This window comes from Hypanus sabinus, chromosome 8 (genome assembly GCF_030144855.1).
Source record: "Hypanus sabinus isolate sHypSab1 chromosome 8, sHypSab1.hap1, whole genome shotgun sequence".
NCBI classification, from domain to species: Eukaryota; Metazoa; Chordata; class Chondrichthyes; order Myliobatiformes; family Dasyatidae; genus Hypanus; species Hypanus sabinus.
The window spans coordinates 138,745,954-138,769,551 of NC_082713.1; the positions used below are offsets into that span (position 1 = coordinate 138,745,954).

Sequence of the window (23,598 nt, forward strand, 5' to 3'; positions counted from 1 at the left end):
AATGACCGATGGCTTTATTTCTTCCACTTTATTTTTAATCGTGATCGTTTTCATGAACAGAAACACTGCGGGTTCTGAGCTCCACCGTCAGGTCCTAATGTTTATCACACTGAGACAGGTTAAATAAGGTCTGGGGTTCTGCTGGGTCCTAAGGTCCACTGCATTGAGACAGGTTGAATAAGGGACTTGAGCATCCGTGTTTTTTGGTATCCGTGAGGGGATCCTGGAACCAATCTCTTGCAGATAAGGAGGGCCAACTGTACCATTTTTGCCTCCACTGTCACCCATGATAGGACTTGCCAGACACCCACCACTCTATAAAAAAAACAAAACTTACCTTACACATTTCCTTTGAATTTATCCTCTCACACCGTAAGTGCATGGCCTCAAGTATAAAAATTTCAACTGTGGGAAAAAGATACTGAACATCTATCTATGCCCCTCCGTTTTATAAACTTCTACCCAGTCTCCACTCAGCCTCAACTGCTCCAAACAAAACGATATAAGTTTACCAACCTGTCCTCATAGCGCATGGCTTCTGTGCCCTCTCCAAAGCGCCAGATCCCTCCTATATTGGGGCAACCGGAATTGGATACAATACTACAGATGCGGTTTAACCAGTGTTTTATAATAAACCTTCCTGATTCTTGTACTCAGTCCCCCAACTAAAAAAGGCACACATGCCGTATGCCTTATTTACCATTCCATCAACCCGTGCAGCAACTTCAAGAGTTATAAAATTACAGTCGGCACTCCTTATCCACAGGGAATTGGTTCCGGGACCCCCCGCGGATACCAAAAAGCGCGGATGCTGAAGTCCTTTATTTAACCTGCCTCAGTGAGGTCTTTAGGACCCAGCGGAACCCCGGACTTTATTTAACCTGAATCGGTGCAGTGATCTTTAGGACCCGGCACAGCTCTGAATCCATGGTGCTTCTGTTCATGAAAATAATCAGGATCACAATTGAAAATAAAGTGGAAGTAATAAAGCGATCAGAAAGAGGTGAAATGCCATCAGTCATTGGAAAAGTGTTAGGCTACAGTTGGTCACCGATTGGAACAATTTTAATGGAGCATGTGAAAAGCCCTGCCCTGATGAAAGCTACAATTATTACGAAGCAGTGGTTTAATTATTGAAATACATACGTTTCTTAAGTGTTTTATATGCATAGAAAGGTTAAATATATACTATATACTAAAACAAACGTTTGACTAATTGACGCTAAATAATACTGGATATACCTGTTCCGACTTAAGGACGGACTCAGGAATGGAACTCATTCATAACCCGGGAACTGCCTGTACTTTTAAATCATCTCTAGATTACTTATAATACCTAATGCAATGTAAATGCTATGTAAATAGTTGTTATACTGTATTGTTTAGGGAATAATGACAAGAAAAATTAGTCTGTACATGCTCAAACAACGAGTGCTGAAGAGAAAACTTCTGGGTTTTCCCAATCCGCAGTTGGTTGAATCCGCGTATGCGGAACCTGCAGATAAGGAGGGCCGACTGTATACCCAAAGATTCCTCTCTATATTAAAAACATTAAGGGTTTTGGTCTTTATGAACCATGACTTTATATTAGATCTCTCAAAGTATACTACCTTATACTTGGCTGGATTATACATAATATACAAATAACATACAGTGAATTCTAGTTAATTGGGACTCATCGGGATCAATCCATTTTGGTCCAATTAAATGGCTGCCTCAATTATCCAAATGTTCATTGAAATAATTAAAACAGTATTAAAAAAAAGACAAACTACCGATTAACTGAGTAACAAATTACATATTTAAATGAAATACAAACTAGAACACTGCTACAATACTATAAACTAGAACACTGCTACAGTACTATAAAACTGTGTATTAGTTCCTAATAGTTATTGACAGAGGAATTCACCCAGTGTACGCTGCTGTGCTCTTTTGAATGACTAAATTACCAAAATCAGTAGACACCTGATGCACATAACTGACTACCTATATACAATGCTTTTGACAACTGCACCCTCTACATCTTCAGTTTCATTTTAACTTTTGAGATAACCATCAGTATCTTTAAATTCTATGTAGTTCCTAACTTGCTGAAGTAGTGAAATCATTTTGTTTTCACTCCCAGTCCTTTCTGGTATCTCCAATCCTGAATACTTGAAATCACAGTGAACAAAGCAGTTCTGAATTGTCTTCCTGTTTATTTCTCAGCAACTATCAGTGACACAAATCACTGGTTTTTGTTCATTCTATGCATCATGTAGCGTCTACTGGCCATACAAATACATGCAACTAGTTAGAAACTATTCAGTAACAGTTTTCTGTATCAATTAAGCTGTATACTGTCCCAAATAAAAGAAGAGAATCCCTGCTATTTTCTTGATTAATTTTTGTTCTTTAAGAGCTGCCCAATTAACCGGAATCTGCTATTTTTCAATTCCTAGTATGAATCACTACAAAAAAAAACTGGCCATGGATCACCAACCAGAATGAGTTCTATCAACCACTACTCTATCTTTTATGGGCAAGCCAATTCTGAACCCAACTGATCAAGTCACCATCAATCCCTTTTATCTCAATTTTCTAGTTGAACCTATTTGTTAAACACCTTACAAAAATCCATGTAGACAACATCCATTGGTCTATCATTATCAATTACCTTCATCAGCTCCTCAAAAACCTCAAAAATATTCTAGTAATGGGTTTAAGAAAATAGTTGTTTACTCATTTCTGAATGTTTTCTTCTCTTTAAAATGATTATATTACATTTGCCGTTTCCTAAATCTGCCAGGACCTTTCTTAAACAGAAGAATCTTCAAATATCAGCGTCAACGTTGATACCCCTGCCCCCTCCCTTATCCCATCCCTATCTATAATTTTAGTCCGGTTCTCTTTCTCTCTCTTTTTTCCCCCCTCACTACAATCTCCCCCCAGCCCTACCTTTCTTTCTCTTTTATTTCCCATAGTTCTCCACCTTCCCCCTAGCCCATTTCCCTCCATCCTATCACTTCCCAGCTCTCTACTTCATCCCTCCCCCCACTTCTTATCCCCCCCCTCGACCATCCCATGTTACTTCACTCCTGATGAAGGGTTTCGGCCCGAAACGTCATCACTACCTCCTCCCACAGATGCTGTCTGGCCTGCTGAGTTCTGCCAGCATTTTGTGTTTTTATCAATGCATCCACTTTTTTGCAGCAACACTCTTTCAGAACCATGATTCAAGCCATAAAGATCTACTGGATTTGCCAGTTTTCACTTCCATATCTGCCCAGTATTTTATCCAGCAAACAGTGGATTTTAAGATTCTCCCTCTTCCCCCCGCCCATCATTTTCTCTTTACAATGGCTTCCTTTGTGTAGATACAAAATATTTGTTTAACTACTCACTTCTTATTCCCATCATTAATTCTTTCAATTCAGCTGAGTAACTAGCTTTTACTATGGCTCCATGTTACATATTTGTAGCTCAAGAAATACATTTTTGTATTTCTTGCTACTTTATGTTCGTAAGTTTCTTCCCACAAGCCATCAGACTCCTCAATACCCGAAGCCTGGACTGACACCTTGCCCTACTGTCCTGTTTATTATTTATTGTAATGCCTGCACTGTTTTGCGCACTTTATGCAGTCCTGTGTAGGTCTGTAGTCTCGTGTAGCTTTCTCTGTGGTTTTTTTTTAAATTACATAGTTCAGTCTAGTTTTTTTTATGTACTGTGTCATGTAAACCATGGTCCTGAAAAATGTTGTCTCATTTTTACTATGCACTGTCCCAGCAGTTATGGTCGAAATGACAATAAAAGTTGACTTGACTTGAAATATACACTTCAAGATGTCACCTAACTGCAATGTCCATTGATGTCACTGCTCAGATTTTAGCATTTTTTAAAGGTATTTTATTTTCTGGGTTCATGGGGATGGGGATGGGGGGGAGGGGAGTCACAGAGACAGAGAAGATAGGGGTCAGGTTGTGGCTTTAGGGACAAGGATGTGAGGGAATTAGACAACAGGCTGGAATCTTAAGGACAACAATATGGATGTGGGGTGTCTGCAGATCAGGTTGGGATATCCAGCCAGATGTTGGGCTAACAAGCAGTACAGAAAAGGGCAGGTGACCCCACCCCCACCCCCCCTCCAGGGTCATTGAGTGATCAGCAGGTTCAAGATCAGAGCTGCATGCAGGCAGGAAAAATGAGATCTGATGACCACATGGGTTTGCAAATCGGAGAGACTGAAGTGTGACGTCTGCTGTCCAATGAGTGGCAAGTGCAGGTCATGGGTTAAGGATGAAGGGGGAACATTGGGGGGGGGGGCTTCTTCACACAGAGAGTGGTGGGAGTGTGGAATGAGCTGCCAGATGAAGTGGTGAATGTGGGCTCACTTTTGACATTTAAGAAAAACTTGGACAGGTATATGGATGAGAGAGGTTTGGAGGGATATGGCCCAGGTGCAGGTCAATGGAACTAGGCAGAAAAATGGTTCGGCACAGCCAAGAAGGGCCAAAAGGCCTGTTTCTGTGCTAAGTGCTGGTGGCAATGCAGAGGATCGAGGCCCAGTGGTCAAATTGGAAGTTCAGAAGTTGAGGCCAATTGACTGGAGCCCCGAGTCTGGGAATCTCTGCGAGTCACCTAGAGTAGCCTAAGGCCCAATGACTGTATGCCAGAGGCTGAATCCAAGGTTAGAAACTGAAGGAAGATAGATTGTCTATGGGTTAGAAGACTGTGTATATGTGTGAATGGAGGGAGGAATAGGGCTTGCTTGTCTTTGTTAGAGCGTTGCTTGTTGTGTTCTGTAGTGTTTTGCCAAGCATTGTGGGCATGCTATGTTGCAGGCCACCCCCAGCAAACCCTCAGGTGTGTTGGTTGTTAACACAAACAATGCATTTCACTGTAAGCGTTGATGCACACATGATAAATAAACTTGAATCATACTCAATTATTTTAGTCATCTTTTATTTCTATAAATCTCCTAACCTTCAGGTCTACTTTTCTTCACAACCTTGCAAGCCTTTTCTTTGTGCCTAATAGCAGTCTTTTGTTCTACATCTTTAGTTGCAAATCGATAACCCCAACCATGGATCCTTTATATCATGACAGTAGAATCTCAGTTCTGAATAATGAAATAATTCTTCCAATAGCTGACTCTATTTACTGTCGTTACTTTTAATCCAATTTTCTAATCTACCTTCAGACTACATAACTGTCTTTAAGTGCAAGGCCCCAGCTTTATACCTGATTTGTAAGGTTGAAAGAGTGCAGAGAAGGTTTACAAGGATGTTGCCGAGATTTGACAAACTGAGTTACCGAGAAAGGTTGAATAGGTTAGGACTTTATTCCCTGGAGTGTAGAAGAATGAGGGGAGACTTGATAGAGGTATATAAAATTATGATGGGTATAGATAGAGTGAATGCAAGCAGGCTTTTTCCACTGAGGCTAGGGGAGAAAAAAAAATCAGAGGACATTGGTTAAGGGTGAAGGGGGGAACGTTTAAAGGGAACATTTGAGGGGGTTTCTTCACACAGAGTGGTGGGAGTGTGGAATGAACTGCCAGATGAAGTGGTAAATGCAGGCTCACTTTTAACATTTAAGAAAAACTTGGACAGGTACATGGATGAGAGGTGTATGGAGGGATATGGCCCAGGTGCAGATCAGTGGGACTAGCAGAAAAATGGTTCGGCACAGCCAAGAAGGGCCAGAAGGCCTGTTTCTGTGCTGTAATGTTCTATGGTTACTCTCAAATCTAAATGCTATGAACCCTGAGGCACTTACAAAGGACCCCAATGATTTCCTTGCACCATTATTTCTAATCTCCATTTAAAATGTTTCATTTTCTATCCTTCCAAACCACCAAGTTACCCTGAAATATGCAATTACCAGTCTTGGTCATCAGCAGCACACCTCTATGACAGCTATTTAAACCAAAGACATTTACGTTGCTCATTACAAAAGCATCTTCACCTGACCACCACACTCCCACTCCCTCTTTACTTGTTTTTACAAATGCAATATTTACCCTCTCTACTAAAAAAAACTAGTCCTCAACCTGGTCAAGTCAACTATCCCAGTGGTACAGCTTCTTCAAGATCATGTTTCACACCAAATTGAGGTATATATTTCCACATTATTGCTATAAACACAAATACCTTGTGTCACCATATACCTGGGGTATATTACAATCTTATAATCTTCTGTAGTTTGGTTCCAAACACAACCTATTACCCATTTTAGCAGCCTCAAATCTCTCTCTCTCTCTCTCTCTAAATTCTACCTGCAGTCCCCTTTCACATCCCCTCAAACTTCTTGCTCTCAAGATATTCTCAGTTTCAATTGGAATTTCCAGGATTTTGAAAAGTGGTTCCAAACTATTTTATTCCATAGAACCCTACCATTAAGCAAGGGTTGCCAAGTTGGGAACCCCTGATTTAGACCAAATACAATGAAGAAATGGCAATACATTTCCAACTCAGGATGGCATACTACAAAGGGAAACTGCAAATGGTAATACTTATAAGCACCAGCTGCCCTCGTCTTTCTTAGTGATAGATACTGTATATTTAAAAATGCTGTAAAAACTTGGTTACTTATTGCAATGTGAATGGAAGTATGATTCACATTATATACATGACTTATATTTACTGGAAGTAATGAAATATGGCCTTCAAATCAATTACAAATTTAACTGTAAAATATTAACCTTTGAAACACATATCTACACTGGCAGTCCAAAATTTAAAAAATACACTTAACTGGCTGTTGTGAGCACTCATGCATTTGCTAGAGGTGGGGTGGGGTGTCTGAAGGGAGAGACAGCTACAAGGATATAGCACAAACATACATTGCAAAAATACTTACTAAAAGAAAGAAATTCTTCACCACCCTTCTTAATCTTCAGCCCAGTATTCTTAACCAAAATGTAATGGTCACATGATCACAATTATCTCACAAGTACATGTGCTCTTAAAGTTATGTAATCATGAATGTTGTTTATCACCTTAATTACACAAGTTCTATAGTTCAGAATACATGTTGGAAATGAATAACATTCAAGATTGGTGGACTGAGATGCATTTATTTTCCCCCACAATAGGTAGAAAATAAACTAACCATATAAAATGTTTAAATTTTATCTGTTTCCATTAATTTGGAGAAAAATGTGGGGAAATCAATTGGTATTTATCATTAGTCATACATATATTTCCGTAATTTACTAATTGAATTTTTTTTTTACTGTAATTACCAAATATTTTAGTTGGAACCCAATTCAGCTTCTTAATACAATGTTTTTATATAACCTAAACAGATTTTGCACTACACACATTACTGCTATCAAAGATTAAAAAATCAGATTAGACTACATCAGCAGTATACAACATACTAGAAATTCATATTTTACAAAAAGTAAGCAGCTGATACAGATGTTAGATAAGGATGGTCAGATTTCATCACCTGTAAAGTTTTTCATATTCTTTTAACCTCTGAATAATAATCTCTGCTCCTGCCATTTGATTAAAAGACATGCTCAAAACGAAATAAAATGCTGACAGCATTCACAATCCACTATGATCGTCCCTACTCCTGCATTGAGCAGAAAAGTAATGTAGCTTGATAATGCTGATCTATGCAAAACTGGATGATCATTACAAAACAGTATTAACCATATTAAAATTAACCACAACACATGAGCAAATAAAACAAAAAACTTCTGCTGGTTGCTATTCTAATTGCTTTCCAGTGACCCCTGCTGGAAAGCGAACGAACACATGGACATCAATTTTTTTTAACTTTCAGACTTGACCATTGTGTATCCTCCTTACAATTCCCAGAGCTACAAGAATGAAGTTATATGTGAAAGATGGTCACAGTCACAAGAGAGATATCCAATTAAGAAATGGTACTTAGAAAAAGACACCTAGGAAAAGCAATCATGTCACTTTTGGTTTTAGCCCCACTTTTGGTGGGAATATTTTATGACAAAAGATAAATCATTCGATTTTGGAAGGCAATTTCAAGTCAACTAAAATTAATTATTCCCAACACTTGTTGGCTTAAGCAATAAAAATACTCATACTACTGAAATGAACATTTGTTAAAAAGCATTTAGGATGTTTTGTTTACTAAAATCCATAGAAGTTAGAAATCAAAAGGAGTAGACGAGCCAACAGAATATTCAGCTTGAAAAGTTGTAACAACCTTGTGGCTTAAATGCAAAAATGAAAAACTGGTACCATTTGCAGCATTTCATTGCAGATGAAATCTAATATTTATAAAAGTTGAAATATCACTTCATTAAATTTATGTCCCAAAAACTAGTGCAATACAAGTCATATTACTTTATATACACACACAACACCCCCCCCACCCAAGCAATGCAAAAAAATTCCAGTGACACCAAGTTGCATTACTGTATTACGTACAGGCTCAGCGTTTCCGATCAACACCTGGGTCACTGAAATCACATAGCAAATTACCTTAAACCATCAGTGACTGCATTATCACTAATTTTCTGGCAAGAGCAGTGTGTGAGAAGGGAGACAGTTTTGCAAAAAAAGACTTCAACAGTACCATTATATTATGTTTAGGTATTAGTACCAAAGAGACCATTGTTTAAATTTCAGCGGAAGTAGTGAATTATAACTATTATAACCTAGCTAACTGCACTGTTATTGCTTCAAACCTCATTTTATAGCCCCTCAATTTAAATTTGTTTGTTGCAAATTATTTATTTTCTGGCTTAGGTCATTCGTACATGCAGCAGCATCAGAGTCAAAGAACACTACAGCACAGAAACAGGCGTTTCAGTCCATGCCGAATTGTTTCTGCCTCATCCCATCGACCTGCATCCAGACCAGAGCCCTCCATATCCCTTCCATCCATGCCAATTTCCCTTAAACATTGAATTTGAGCTCACATCCACAACTTGTGCTGGCAACTCATTCCACACACTCATCACCCTCCAAATGAAGAAGTTCCCCATCATGTTCCCCTTAAACATTTCACCAATCATCGTTAACCCATGACTTCTGGCTCTGGCCACACCCAAACTGAGTAGAAAAAGCCTACTTGCATTTATTCTATCTATACCCCTCATAATTTTGCATACCTCTATCAAATCTCCCCCTTAATTTCCTACTTTCTAGGGAATGAAGTCCAAACTTATTCAACCTTTCCCTCTAACTCAGGTCCTAAAGTCCTGACAATATCCTTGTAAATTTTGTCTGCACTCTTTCAGTCCTAAAATGGCTGAGGTGTAGTGGCATCCACACTGGACCCAGGTTTGAATCCAGCCGTCTCCTAGCACACTTTCCATACATGCTGGGTTGAGCGACCAGCTAGCTAAAAACAAACAAAATGCTAAAGGAACGGCAAGGTTGCCACCTGATGCACCACAAAACATGGAAAGGAACAACAATAATTTTTTCAATCTTACTTACATCTTTCCTGTAGGTAAGCGACCAAAACTGCACACAACACTCCAAACTAGGCCTCACAAATTTTATACAATTTCAGCATAACATCCCAACTCCTGTACACAATCAAATGATATTTTGGCCAATGTGCCAGAAGTTTTCTTTACGACCCTATCTAACTGTGATGCCACTTTCAAGATCTATATTTCCAGATTCCTCTGTCCTACCACACTCCTCTGCGTCCTACTGCTCACTGTGTAAGACCTACCCTGGTTGGTCCTCTCAAAAAGCAACACCTCACATTTATCTGCATTAAGCTTCAGCCACCATTCTCAGCTCATTTTTCCAGCTGGTCAACATCCCGCTGCAAGCTTTGATAGCCTTCCTCACTGTCCACTACAGCCCCCAATCTTGATATCATCCACAGATTTCCTGATCCCGTTTATAAGCTAGATTGTTGATATAGATAAACAACAACAGGCCCAGCACTAATCCCTGTGACACATCACCAATCACAGGCCTCCAGTCAGAGAGGCAACCATCTACTACCGCTCTCTGGTTTCTCCTGTAAACCCAATGTCTAATCCAATTTACTCCCTCATCTTGAATGCCAAGTGATTGAACTTTCTTGACCAAACTCCCATACGAGTAGTTGTCAAAGGCCTTGCTAAATGGACAACATCCACTGACTTGGCTTCATCAACTTGCCTGGCAAATTCTTCCAAACACTCTAGAAAATTGGTTAGATATGACTTGCCACACAAAGAACACGATGACAATCCCTAATCAGTCCCCGTCTAATCAAATACTTGTATATCCGATCTCTTAGAATACTTTCCAATAACTTTCCCACCAGCCTATAAATGCCTGGTTTATTTTTAGAGCTCTTCTTAAACAATAGAACATTAGTTATCCTCCAGTCCCCCAGCACCTCATCCTTGGCTAAGGAGCTTTTAAATATCTGCTCGAGTCCCCTGCAATTTGTGCACTAGCCTCTCAAGGAGTCCGAGAGAACATCCTGTCAGGCGCTGGGGAGTTGGCCACCCTACTTTACCTCAAGATAGCATACACCTCCTCCTCTACAGTCTGTATGGTGTCTATGAACTAACTGCTGCACTGCCTAACTATTTTGTCTATGTCCACATCCCAAGCAAACACAGAAAGCCCATTTAAAGTTTTCCCGAATCTTTCAGCTCCACGCATAGACTACCACTCTGATCTTCAGCGGACAAATTTTGTCCCTTGCTATCGCTTTGCTCGTAATATATCAGTAGAAGCCCCTAGTATTTCCCTACACCTTGTCTGCCAGAGCAACCTCATGCCTTCTTTCAGTAGTCCTGATTTCCTTAAATGATCTCCTGCATTTCTTATACTCAAGAATCTCAATTGTACCTTTGTGCCTATAGCCACTATGCACCTCCTTAACGAGGGCCTCGGTACCTTTTGAAAACCAATGTTCCCCAAATGTGTTATTCTTACCTTTTATTCTGACAGGCAGATACAAATTTGATTTTTGAAGGCTTCATACTTACCAAACACACCATTGCCAAAAAGCAAACTATCCCAATCCACACTTGCTGGATCCTTTCTGATACCATCAAAATTGACCTTTCTCCAATTTAGAATCTCAACCCGAGGACCAGATCGATCCTTCTCCATAATTACCTTGAAACTAAAAACAGTATGATCACTAGTTGCAAGGTGTTCCCCTACAAAATCCTCAATCACCTGCTCTGGCTCATTCCCCAATAGATCTAGTATCACACTCTCTCTAGTTGGGACTTCTATGTAGAGTGTATCAAATATTTCAAAGTTACTTTTTAACCTAACATTCTACCTACTGTAGTACTCACTGTTAACACAATCTTGACACTAGACCTTTGTATATTCAGAAGTTAATTCTATTCAATACAACAGACTATATTTACCTTTACATTTGTATTGTGTTATAATACTGGACTGCTGGGCAAGAGGTCAAATAATAGAATTTCTCTCAGTTGTATTCATATGCAAAAACTGATCAGTTATTTATCTTGTGTACCTGAAAATCAAAATCTATTTTCTCATTAGCCTATACCTTCATACAAGTCAAAAATTTTGCATTATTTTCCAAGATTACAATAAGCCATCACGACAAATTAAAATTAAATAAATCATTCGTATTCAAATCAAAATAGCTTATATGCCCTCTAAAAAAGGAAAATAAAAAAGCTATATGCTTTTTCATAACAACATAACCAATTTATTGTAGCTATCCAATTAAAATAAATCAAACTGGAAATTCAAGTAATAAGAAATGTTAAGTTAGTTTCTAGAATCTATAATATATAAAATTAAGCAAAAATCTCTGGCACAGGTGCATGAAAATGTGTATGTAATAAATCTTAAGTAGCGTCAAAATAACATTGAATATGCAGTGTAACACCATAAGTTCAATGAATCATAATCAGAAGTTTTGCTGGAACTTGTTTTCAACCTTCCATATATCGGGATCATTATGAATACCCTCACAAAGTACTGGAAGATTATTAGCACTTCCATCAAAAGCAATTTAAGTGTCAAAAATGCTTTAACAATTAGCTATAATTTTACTGAGACTTTTTAAATTCAAATAGTTAACTCCAATTACTTCTAAGTATATGATCACATCAGTCAACAATTTCTACCAAGACAAAAAAAGTTAATTATGTGATCAATAAAGGAAAAACAACAGAGCTTTCCATACCTTATTTTAACTACTGTGTGAAAAATGCTGAGTGATCAAAAACAAAAATACCTTCCTCCACCATTGGGGGGGGGAGGGAAGAGGGTATCATTTTTGGCAAATTCAAACGACTGATTTGACACACGAGGCGATTATAACTAAAAGTCTAAACGCTCCCTCCTCCCTAGCCCTTAATTCAACAAAATACAAAAGCGATCAAAACCGTAATGTTCAGCATGAATGAGTCCCCCTTCCCCCTCCTATTACAGATTGCGATTTCTTCTTTGCATAGTTTTCTCCATGTTAGGAAACACACACAACACCCCTTACTTACAAAATGGAAGCTTCCACTAAGAAATTGAATGTACCGGCAAAATAAATAAATAAATAAATAAATAAATAGGGTTATACATACCAGCTTCATCTCTCCCCACTGACCGACCCCCTCCCTCCGCACAAAAGATTCGTAACTGATATCAGCAATTAATAATCTAACAGGACTACCAATGTTCCGTATACAGTATGCCTTGATCTTTAGTAAAATTAAAGATGCAGTGTTAACTTGATGCTGCATACTGCATTCCAAAAGAAACAAAATCAATGGAGTTTACAAAAACTCAGTAAGAGTCTACATTTTAAAGATTCTAAAATACTTCATGACAATTAAAGTTTGTTTTTAAAGCAATAACAGAGAATTTAAAATCTTCTTGCATAAATACAGGAAACAGCAGAGAAGTTCAGCGCTGACAAAACCACAGCAAGCTGTGCATTCAATGGCATCTGTTCGTGGTGCTGAAATTTTTTTCTCTATTGTAATTATCAAGGTTCTCCGCTAGAAGCCAAGTATAGTCCAAGTATACAAAGTCGGCCTTCGCGAATCCAATATTCATACACTACGGTATTTTTAAATCCCCGTCAAAATCATAAGCCCGACCAAAACCTCCCTCATTAAATTCACAGATTAGAAAAATGAAAGTGAAGCTGGACCCGAATTCACCGTTTACACGTCAATCAGAACAAGGAGATAACACATAGCAGCATAGCAATTGGAATATAAAATTATTTTAGCATTCCAACAAAAAAACTGAATAAGCAACTTGACGTAAAAAATCAGCGCTTTAAATAATTTTCAATATAGTTGCCAGATTTCCCTTCTCTTTCTAGACTTGGAAAATATGTCGACCTATCCAAAATGGACGCCTCAGAATTTGCCAACTTAAATGCACGCCACAACTTAACTTCATTTGGAAGCAAACTCATCTCAGCATACAAAACATTTTAACTTTAGTAGTTGTTCTTTATACGTACGCTTTCGGCATTCAATCGTTTTACCTTTAAAAGATTACATATTCATTGTTAACACCCCCGCCCCATCTATCCTCCCTTCCCCCACAATTACTTTAAGTGAAAGTCATTGCAAATGTTAAATCACCACTATACACATTAGTAAGCGGACAAGAATTGAACCAATTTCTTACTTGCTTCTCACTAAGAGATGTTATTCGGGATTGTCGTTCGTGCAGTTGTTTCTTAAGTTCTCCGTTCTGGAAAAACGTAATTCACTTTAAATACTGGCATATATTATTGGTAAATATGTGCTAAAATAATTAATACATTGCTCATTTAAGTACGATAACGTCTTAGTTACAGAACAACGTAAAACACAGTAGTTACCCCGACTACCAAATGAGATCTGCACTGATAAAGTTTCTGATCATCTTCCCGAACACATCGTACAAGAATTATTGAAGATTTTGATATTTTACCTGTGGATCTTGCTTCATCTGTGCAACTAGTTTCTGATAAAAAGAAATAGAATGTTTACAATGTTTTTTTAACCAAATATAAAAAGGTCAAAGAGCAATACAAGTTGTCATGATTGGGAGGAACAAAGAGGCACGCAAACACTGAGTCAGTTCGAGCATCTCATAAATATTCAAGTCTCGTACTAATCTCACAAACCCAACCGCAATATTACTCCAAATCCTTGTTGCTCTGAACTCGACTACCACCAAAAACTCGCCCCAAAGTTAAAGATCTTGGACGTAAACAATATCGGAAGGCAGTTATTGCCACAGCTTGACCCTCAGATCCAAAGCACCGTTAAGAAATGCACAGCTTTCAACGGGTTTGATTCGCTCTCCCTCCCCCCCCCCCAACACCATAAAGGGTAAAAAGATTTTTTGTTACCTGGTGACACTGGATTTCTACTTTCAGTGCCTCTTGAAGGCTTTGCATCTCCATGGCTGTACTTCAAAAGCACTTTTTCAGACACTTTGAATCCAAACGAAATGAAGTTAGTTGTTCGTGTGCGTGTGTGTCGGCGTGAAAGGGAAGGAGCGCGTCTGCAATATTTAAAAAAACTCAAACAGATTTTCATACATATAAAAATAAATAATCGAGCAGTAAACAATCGAAAGAACAAGTGTACACAGTCTGCAAAGCAAGTTCTCGCCTCTCTTGCTAGTACGGACACAGGACTCATCACTCACTTTACGCCATTTTTTACAAAACTCTCCCGGAGAAGGGGGAAAGTGGCCAACAGCTCGACCCGAAGCGCGCCCGCCGCGCCGTGCGCCAGGCTGCCCGGCCTCCGACAAGCGAGCCCCGTCCGCCGCCGCCGCCGCCGTTCCGTTAGCGGCTGGGCAGCGAGATCCGGGGACTATATTCAGCGGGTGCGAGCGCGCGCCTGGATTTCACTTTGCCTCGAGGAAAAGTTGTGCCTCGGCTGCCAATGCTAATATCGAGTACCCGGATGGAACAATGGAACCCTGCCAGGGAACAGCGCCGCGCATGCGCGCTGCCAGCACCCTACACCAGCTGCACAAAATTAGAACTAACTTTAGATATTGCTTCTGGCTCGACCTTCCCTGCGCTTAAAAGTCTATGTGTATACTTTGTCTTAGAAGGTTGCAAAAGTTTTATTTTTAATTGGAATTATCCTTACAATTAGTTAAAAGGTAAATGCTCCTTGCTTCATTCGCGGTGGGTTGTAATTTGTGCCAAAAGTGTATTTTAGAGGCTTAATCCAATAAATCCTTTGTGGTGTAATTTTGCTTCAATTAATATTTTCAAAGTTTTAACCAGTAGATAAAGTAAACAGGCAGCTTAACTAGCTCAGATAGGAGGTGTTTCTCTGTTGTACTTTTCATTCTTGTGAATTGACCTACAGAATGTTGTACAATGGTGAATTTTCAACAGACTAGCGAGGAGGGAGTGAATAGTCTATATTTTAGGGAGTAAACTGGAAGAAACGAAATGAGTTTTCCCCGGATTTATTACGTAATCTATTTTACTCATTTAAATTTATAGAGCAGAACTAGAAAATTTGCATATAGACAACTTAATTAACACTTCTGTATTTTAATCTCGTCCTACGCTTGATAGACAGCTGGCCTGTTCAATCAGAATCCGCCAGCGTCTTCAGAAGGCGGGTGACTGTTCTTTCGACTGATTGAATCGCTGGTGTGCGCAAGCGCGTGCCTTTTAATTACATTGTTACGCACCCATTTTTTTCAAATAAGAAAAATAAAGAGTTGCAGTGTTTCAACGTTTAGTTTGCAGACATGATTTATTGTGATTATATTCCGAACGCTTTGGTATTTCCAGCCTGTCTTTCAAGTTTGATTCATTAGTTGCGGTTTAACGAAGAGGTAGGTTGCAGTTAAGGAACAAAAAAATAATTAGAATGACAGAGAGTGAGTGAACGCTGTGCAAGGGCACCGCTCTCAACCAATCACAAGTTTCGCCGCAGCTAGGGAACGTTCTGAAATGGTGTTGCGTGACGTCACTGCACCAATCAACGCGGAGCGAAGGCGGGATTTGGCGTTAAGTAAAGTACAGAGTTGCGAGAAAGAGAAATTATGTACGAAAGCAATTGCTTTTTCAGCTCTCCGCTTATTCGATGGAAATGAGGCAAACCATAAAAATGGTTACACGGGCAAAAAGAAACTTCCATTCCCCAATTGCTATTGCAAGACTGAACATTTCTGATGAGGGCGAAAAGAAGATCTTTCACTTTTCAGCACAAATGAATCTTACTCTACAACATCTTTACAATTTGATGAAAGTGCTGGCGCGTTAGCAACCCAACTAAAAGGTGCAACAGCTCGATTTAGAAAGCCACGTAGTCTCATACAAGTAAACTGTTCCTGAAAATTCGCAAGAAGGATCATTCCCATAGTTAAACGAGCGATATTGACGTAACTGCCGTTATAGAAGCTGTCTGCATTTTTTTTGGTAGTTATTGGATCTCTAAATCTAAAGCATATTGATGTTGATAGGGCGTGGAAAATACAACACAAATATAGATTTAGAATTTACGTATAGTCTGTTAAACGACGTGTTGATTTCCTTAAGGTAACGTGGCGAGGATCCTTTGTTAAAATGCTAAAACATTTTGATTCAATTTTAAAGGTTTATGGAATTATTCATGGAACATAGAAATGCATATGATTTCATCTCCCATCCCCCACCTAACCTTGGATCGACTGCTTCTGTTCTTGTTCAGTTACTCTTACTTTTCATTATATGGTTAGATGGTGAAACTCCGGAGCTCCTCGCCTTAACGTCCATTTTACATTTACCTTTGAATCCCATCGACTTTCAGCACACTTGAACGGAAAAGTCAATATAGCAGGCTTTTTTTATTGTCTTTCTGGTTGCGTAAGTAAACGCCATTACATGCACATAAAGGGTAGTATCAAACCTAACTTGAAGAGAACGCCATCCCCTCCCCCTCTCCAAAAGGGCTTTGTGGTAAACCCAAGAACTAAATACTAATATCTCAGTTTGGACTCAAAATAGAATTTCTAACTCAAAAGGACGCTGCATATTATTTTAATATCCTGCATCACTTGAGTACTACAAAAGGCTTATTTAGATTTTTAATACTTAGTTTGCACCTAATCAGCTGATTCTGATTGATCACCAGAAGGATGTTCAAGATGTGAATGCATTTATATGGCAATTTTTTCGACCCTTGCGAAACTTAAAAATGAGCAAAATATAACTTTTTTGCATTTTTTCTGATTTCTTTGTAAATTCTGATACTTTCTGCTACGGTGTTGAAACTCACGAGTGGGGAAGATATCTGCACATGCAAAATAAATTAGGACCACATTTAAAATTAGTTTTCAAAGCAGTGGCTAAAATGTTTCACAGAAAATATGGAATTGTTCTGACAATACATTGCAGTTTAAAAGTTCATATGTGAGCATCCTACTTTGTTATAATGGTGGGGAGGGGAACCTTGCAAAGCACTTCAGCTGTAACCCAAAGTTGTAATAAAAATGAAGTGAATTTATGTCATGCCTTGTTGCACTTTCAGGATGTCTCAGTGCCTCAAAACCAATAAATTATGTTTGTGAATGCAGTCACATATTGTGATTTATTTTCTGTTTGTTTAATAAATGGAATCTTATGTCATTTTCTGTGTACAGAGAGGACACAGTTGTACTTCAACATTGTGCATCATGAAAGCCTTCCTTTAATAGCATCTCCAATGAAATATCTTCATGGCTCCCATGTTGTGCTCCCCGAGTCTCAAAATGAGTTATTTTATATGTTGTATTTCATTTCAGTGTACTTGTTTCTTTTACAGTTTTTTGTGTTGTTTATGGTTTATTTCACTGCTTGGGTGTTTTATTTTTCCTAATTTTTTTAAAACTTTTTTTTTGTTGTACTGATTTCTATTTTGTCAGGAATAGGTGCAGCTTGGTTGGTTTGCTAAAGATACAGTGGTTCTAACATGGAGATGGGAAACGTAGGGTGGGAAGGTCGCATTATCAGCTCGTGCTGCATTCAAACTTTTTGCTAGATGCTTCGTTAAACGATTGCTCTCCATCATTTATAAAGTCTTTCCTCCTCCTTCCTATTTCCTGCTGAAAACCGAACACAGCGCTCAAAATGGCCCATAAAATTTGTCTACCCGAGTCATACAACTCCACCCAACCAAAACAAAAACTGCATTTTTAAAAGTATGAATTCGCTTTTAGGGTTCTGAAGAATTGAATGCTTACTCTTGCAAAAATTATAAAAATATTAGAATTATTTTTCGTGGATCTGAAGTTCACACACCGAACAATCCTATTCTTAAATTGTTATCTCCTATCATTAAAGTAGTTCAGTCAGGTGTAGAAAACTCAGACAAGATGTGGGCTTCTGATACGGACCACAGTTTGAACTTGAGTAAAGCAGCCTATTCTTTCTTTCAATTGAAATGGAGAGGGGACGAGTGGTCAATGAACATTTTAAAAATTGGCACTATCCCAAGTTCATCGACAGTTCAAATATGACATTATTTTATGCCTTTCTGATTATCTTTAGCTGTTTCAACCACTTTAGCATCTGTTGATTTTTTATTTTGGCTTTGTTCCAGCCATATCAATAATGCTAGGTTTGGATTACTGGTTTTTCATATATGTATTGTCATATCTATAAATTGTTTTACAAGTAACAGCAAGGTTAAAAAAATAAATCAAATTCCAAATATGTGTGCAGTATTCCCAATTGCCAATCTTTACTAGTTACTGATAACATTAAGAAATATTTTTCATAGAGAAAGCTGTTCTGGAGGTTGAAGATAGTAGCCAGTAATTAGAATTCATCATTACTCAAAATGCTTTATGTTACAATTAACAATCGCGAAGTTGACCTGGTCAGAATAAAAGGAAAGGAATATCTTTCCTTTCTACAGCTCTTTTCACAACCTCCTTATGTCCCTAAGATCTTCACATCAACTTAAATATGAGCTCTACTTTAGGAAATTTGGCTGACAGTCTGTGTACTCTGGAGTGCCACAACAAAGTGTTACTTGCCTTTGGTCGTAACAAAAACAATTCAGCTGGTCAGTCAGTAACGATAAGGAGAAACTGATTAAATATTACAGGTCAATGGCCTTCCATCAGAAAGTGCATTTATTTATGTTGATTGCAGTATACATATCAACTGGATCACCGAGAAGAATTTCTCTGTTCAAGTTCAATTTTAATTATCATTCAGCCATACGTGAATATAGCCAAATAAAACTGCATTCCTCTGGGTCAAGGTGCATAACATATTACCAACAGTACATAGAACATATGGTTGAATTGAATTGACTTTAATTTTTGCATCCTTCACATACATGAGGAGTAAAAATCTTTACGTTAGGTCTCCGTCTAAATGTGCAATATGCAATTTATTGTGTATTGTAATAAACATTACAACAGGGTAATCAATTTAGCATAGAAATACAAATCTATCAGCATGAATTAATCAGTCTGATGGCCTGCTGGAAGAAGCTGTCCTGGAGCTTGTTGGTCCTGGCTTTCATTCTGTGGTACCATTTCCCAGAAGGCAGACATCCCACCCTGCAAAAACTCATTTCAGGGAAGTAGCACCCCTGCCCCCTGCAACCCCATATCTACCCCCACCAGTGGACCTCAAGGGTATATGTAATACTTTGTTTAGTGATTTTGTCTAATCTATAAACCAAGTTGGGTATATGCAGAAAATGTGACATTAAAATATGTACTTATATTATCATAGAGTTGTTTTTTTTATTTATTACAACTTTAAGCAACTCTACAGGGAGTTTGGGCTCATCGTAGGACATCAATTGAGTACTGTAGCTCCTTAGCAACTAGCCAGCTAGTTTAAATAACGTTAGCTATGCTAATGAACAAATGACACCTGTTAAACTCATCTCAACATGTCTTTTACAGGCATTTAACCCACCACAGGCAATAGAAAAGTCACCATTGCAAACAGTGCAGCGAGCAACACTGTCATTATTTTTTACCCCTATTAGGCAGGGGTACACTTTAGTGTAGTCAGGGGTGAAGTACATTTTATATTTACAGTCCTGACGAAGGGTGTCAGCCCAAAACGTCGACAGTGCTTCTCCTTATAGATGCTGCCTGGCCTGCTGTGTTCCACCAGCATCTTGTGTGTATTGCTTGAATTTCCAGCATCTGCAGATTTCCTCGTGTTTACGTTTTATATTTTCTTTTTTTGGAACACTCTGCCAAGGCGCAGCAGGACACTAAACTGAACTGATAGACAATGAGAGAGAGAGGTCAACTGGAAAGCCTGCCCACAGAGAAAACTCATAGGTCTACTTAGCACAAAGAGGGACCAATCAGGATGCCCACTCTCCACTCTCCAAAAAAATCAATTTCTGGGATATTGTATATAATTTGCTGGCATCAGGGAGCTGCTATCAATATGCAGGAGTGATGCACCATCAATAACTCTTGGAGACGTGAGGCGAGATATAGGCTTTTATTGGCTGGAAGAAAGAACAAGTAGCAATTGACCACCACACTGCATCCTGGAGACTGAGGCCGGGGCGGTGTCTCCAATCGCCTTTATACCGGGGTCCGTGGGAGGAGCCACAGTCAGTGGGAGGAGCCACAGTCAGTGGGAGGAGCCACAGGAGCAGTCAGCGGGGGGCGTGTCCAAACAGGTAAATATAGTTCACCACAGAGAGACTCCCAGAACTTCTGGGAGAGGTGGGATGTCTGCAGATGGTAGCATCTGGAACAGTTTGTTGTTGGGTGACTCGGGTCTCCAATGATCCATTGGGCCCTTTTCACAATTTCAGAAAAACATACATCACAAAGAAAAATAATAATATAGCTCAAGTCCCTGAGTAGCATGACAGATTTATGGGATGTTGTCCAGGTCCAGCTTGTTCTTCTACTGAGTGAACACCAGAGGGCAGCACCAATGGAAGAGGCAAGACTCAACCTAATACAGATTACAACATACCCCACTGAGTCTCTCCCATACTACCACAGTGTCTCCAGTCCTGGGCAGGGCAGCTGTGACAGGGAACCCTGCGGTATAGGCCTGGTTCTCACCACAACCAAAGCAATGCAGCTCACTCACCTGCCGTAGACTCGCCAATGAACTGGAATTACAGTATTCTATGTTGCTAATGTCCAACAGTGTCTAGTGATTCCAATAAAAACACCCAAAACAATTATGCAGCTCAAATTCTTGGTATGCTATGCAACAAATCCGGGCAACAACAACAACACCTTCATTGCTATCGATCAACTCGCTGATAGGATAGTCCTGCAGTTCTTGATGTTCTTGGTACCCACCAGTGATATGTGATCATAAAAAAGACATAAAGAACAAACAAATGCACCTTTCATTGGATGCCGTGTGGCCATGAGATCTTTTGCAGAATATACATTGTCTTCGTTTTATGATTCATCTGAAAAGCAATGACTATGATAGTGTGCTTCAGCATTATTGCAATGGTAAATCTGTCTGGAAGAATAACCATTTGACATATGGGCAACCATGGCATCACAAATCCAAAATCACAAAGAGTAGGGGTCCCAAAACAGATCCCTGAGGCACACCACTGGTGATCGACCTCCAAACAGAATATGACCAATCCACATCCACTCTTTGCCTTCTGTGGGCAAGCCAATTCTGAATCCACAAAGCAAGGTCCCTTTGGATCCAAACAACACACACAAAATGCTGGTGGAACACAGCAGGCCAGGCAGCATCTATAAGGAGAAGCACTGTCGATGTTTCGGGCCGAGATCTTTCGTCAGGACTTACTGAAGGGAAAGATAGTAAGAGATTTGAAAGTAGTGGGGGGAGAGGGAAATGCAAAATGATAGAAGACCAGAGGGGGTAGAATGAGGCTAAGTACGGAAAAGTGATTGGCAAAAGTGATACAGAGCTGAAGAAGAGAAAGGATCATGGGATGGGAGGCCTCGGGAGAAAGAAAGGGGGTGGGGGGGGGAGCACCAGAGGGAGATGGGGAACAGGCAGAGTAATGGGCAGAGAGAAAGAAAAAAACAAACAAATATGTCAGGGATGGAGTAAGAAGGGGAGGAGGGGCATTAACAGAAGTTAGAGAAGTCAATGTTCATGCCATCAGGTTGGAGGCTACCCAGCTGGTATATAAGGTGTTGTTCCGCCAACCTGAGTGTAGCTTCATCTTGATAGTAGAGGAGGCCTTGGATCCCATGCCTCCTTACTTTCTCAATAAGCCTTGCATGGGGTACCTTATCAAACGCCTTGCTGAAATCCATATACATTACATCTACTGCTCTTCCTTCATCAATGTGTTTAGTCACATCCTCAAAAAATACAATCAGGCTTGTAAGGCATAACCTGCCTTTGACAAAGCCATACTGACTATTCCTAATCATATTATGCCTCTGCAAATGTTCATAAATCCTGCCTCTCAGGATCTTCTCCATTAACTTACCAACCACTGAAGTAAGACTCACTGGTCTATAATTTCCTGGTCTATCTCTACTCCCTTTCTTGAATAAGGGAACAACACCTGCAACCCTCCAATCCTCAGGAACCATTCCCATCCCCATGGATGATGCAAAGATCATTGCCAGAGGATTAGCAATCTCCTCTCTCACCTCCCACAGTAGCCTGGGGAACATCTCGTCTGGTCCCGGTGACTTATCCAACTTGATGCTTTCCAAAACTCCAGCACATCCTCTTTCTTAATGTCTATATGATCAAGCTTTTCAGTCCGCTGTAAGTCATCCCTACAATTACTAGGGTCGTCTTCCGTTGTGAATACTGAAGAAAGGTATTCATTAAGTACCTCCGCTATCTCCCCCTGTTCCATACACACACTAGTAATGCAAACACAGTTTCTAGGCATTGCAGTAAGTGTTTGTAGATCAAGGACTTTTGTTTCTTATAAATATACTTTCTCCCATAATATATACAGTAAATACAATGATGTCTTTCACTGTGTTTTTATAGCAGCAATTCAATATCCTTAAACAATCTATCTGTGAAGTTTTTAAGAGGCTGTTACACAGAGCCCTTCCTCTGTGTCGAGTGGCAGCAGGTCCCCAGACTCTGATCCTCCACACAGAGCCATTGTGATGATTGCACCATGTATCTCTCAGCACATTCTGAAGGGGAAAATTAACAGGATCCACTTGTGGATATTTCCTTACATCCAAAAAGCAGCATTTTTTGGGCTGACCAGTGTATGTTTTTAACTGAGATGATCTGGCAACAGTCAATGTTGGTCTCAGAATGCACTTCTGGGAATGAACTGTAGAACGTTGAATCATATGTTACACGGCTGCTTGGGGAAAACCTCAAAAAAATCACTTCAGACCTTCTTGGTAAATGCAAGACATTGTGTGGTGGGATTGAGACTCTGACTATATAAGAAGGGCCCCTATCACCATTTGCTATTTGTTTATGATTTCTGGTAATGCAATATTATGCCAAATAACAGTCTTCTCAGGGAACTATCCATAAATCTACCCTCTCCTTTCCCTGCAAGGCTTCCCAGAACACTCCATGATGACAACTTCTTGATGGATTTGTGGTCAAAGATGTTTTCAGCATAAACTTATCTGCAAAAAACAGGTCCAAGATCCCACTAAAGGATGTGGCCATGTGGACACGTGGGACAGATAGACTGACTTGTACTGACATTTGATGTTTGTGTACTCAATCTCATGCAGCTTGACGTAGCCACATGTAATAGCA

At 39.4% G+C, this 23,598-nt stretch overlaps 1 protein-coding gene across 3 annotated transcripts in view; it reads right to left on the reverse strand.

The window, feature by feature from the left end:
* phf21b (PHD finger protein 21B) overlaps positions 1-17,453 on the reverse strand; it is a 158,665-nt gene extending 141,212 nt beyond the window's left edge. For 2 of the 3 annotated variants that reach the window (XM_059977982.1, XM_059977980.1), the window contains exons 1-4: positions 14,598-14,739; positions 14,296-14,450; positions 13,872-13,904; positions 13,584-13,649 (exon numbers count right to left, since the gene is read on the reverse strand). In XM_059977982.1, the coding sequence (XP_059833965.1) occupies positions 13,584-13,649; positions 13,872-13,904; positions 14,296-14,349 (153 nt within the window). In that variant the 5' untranslated portion in view covers positions 14,350-14,450; positions 14,598-14,739. Of the gene's footprint in view, positions 1-13,583; positions 13,650-13,871; positions 13,905-14,295; positions 14,451-14,597; positions 14,740-16,625 lie in introns of those variants that run through there. The other variant, XM_059977981.1, reaches the window with a different exon arrangement.
* Positions 17,454-23,598: the final 6,145 nt, after the last annotated feature.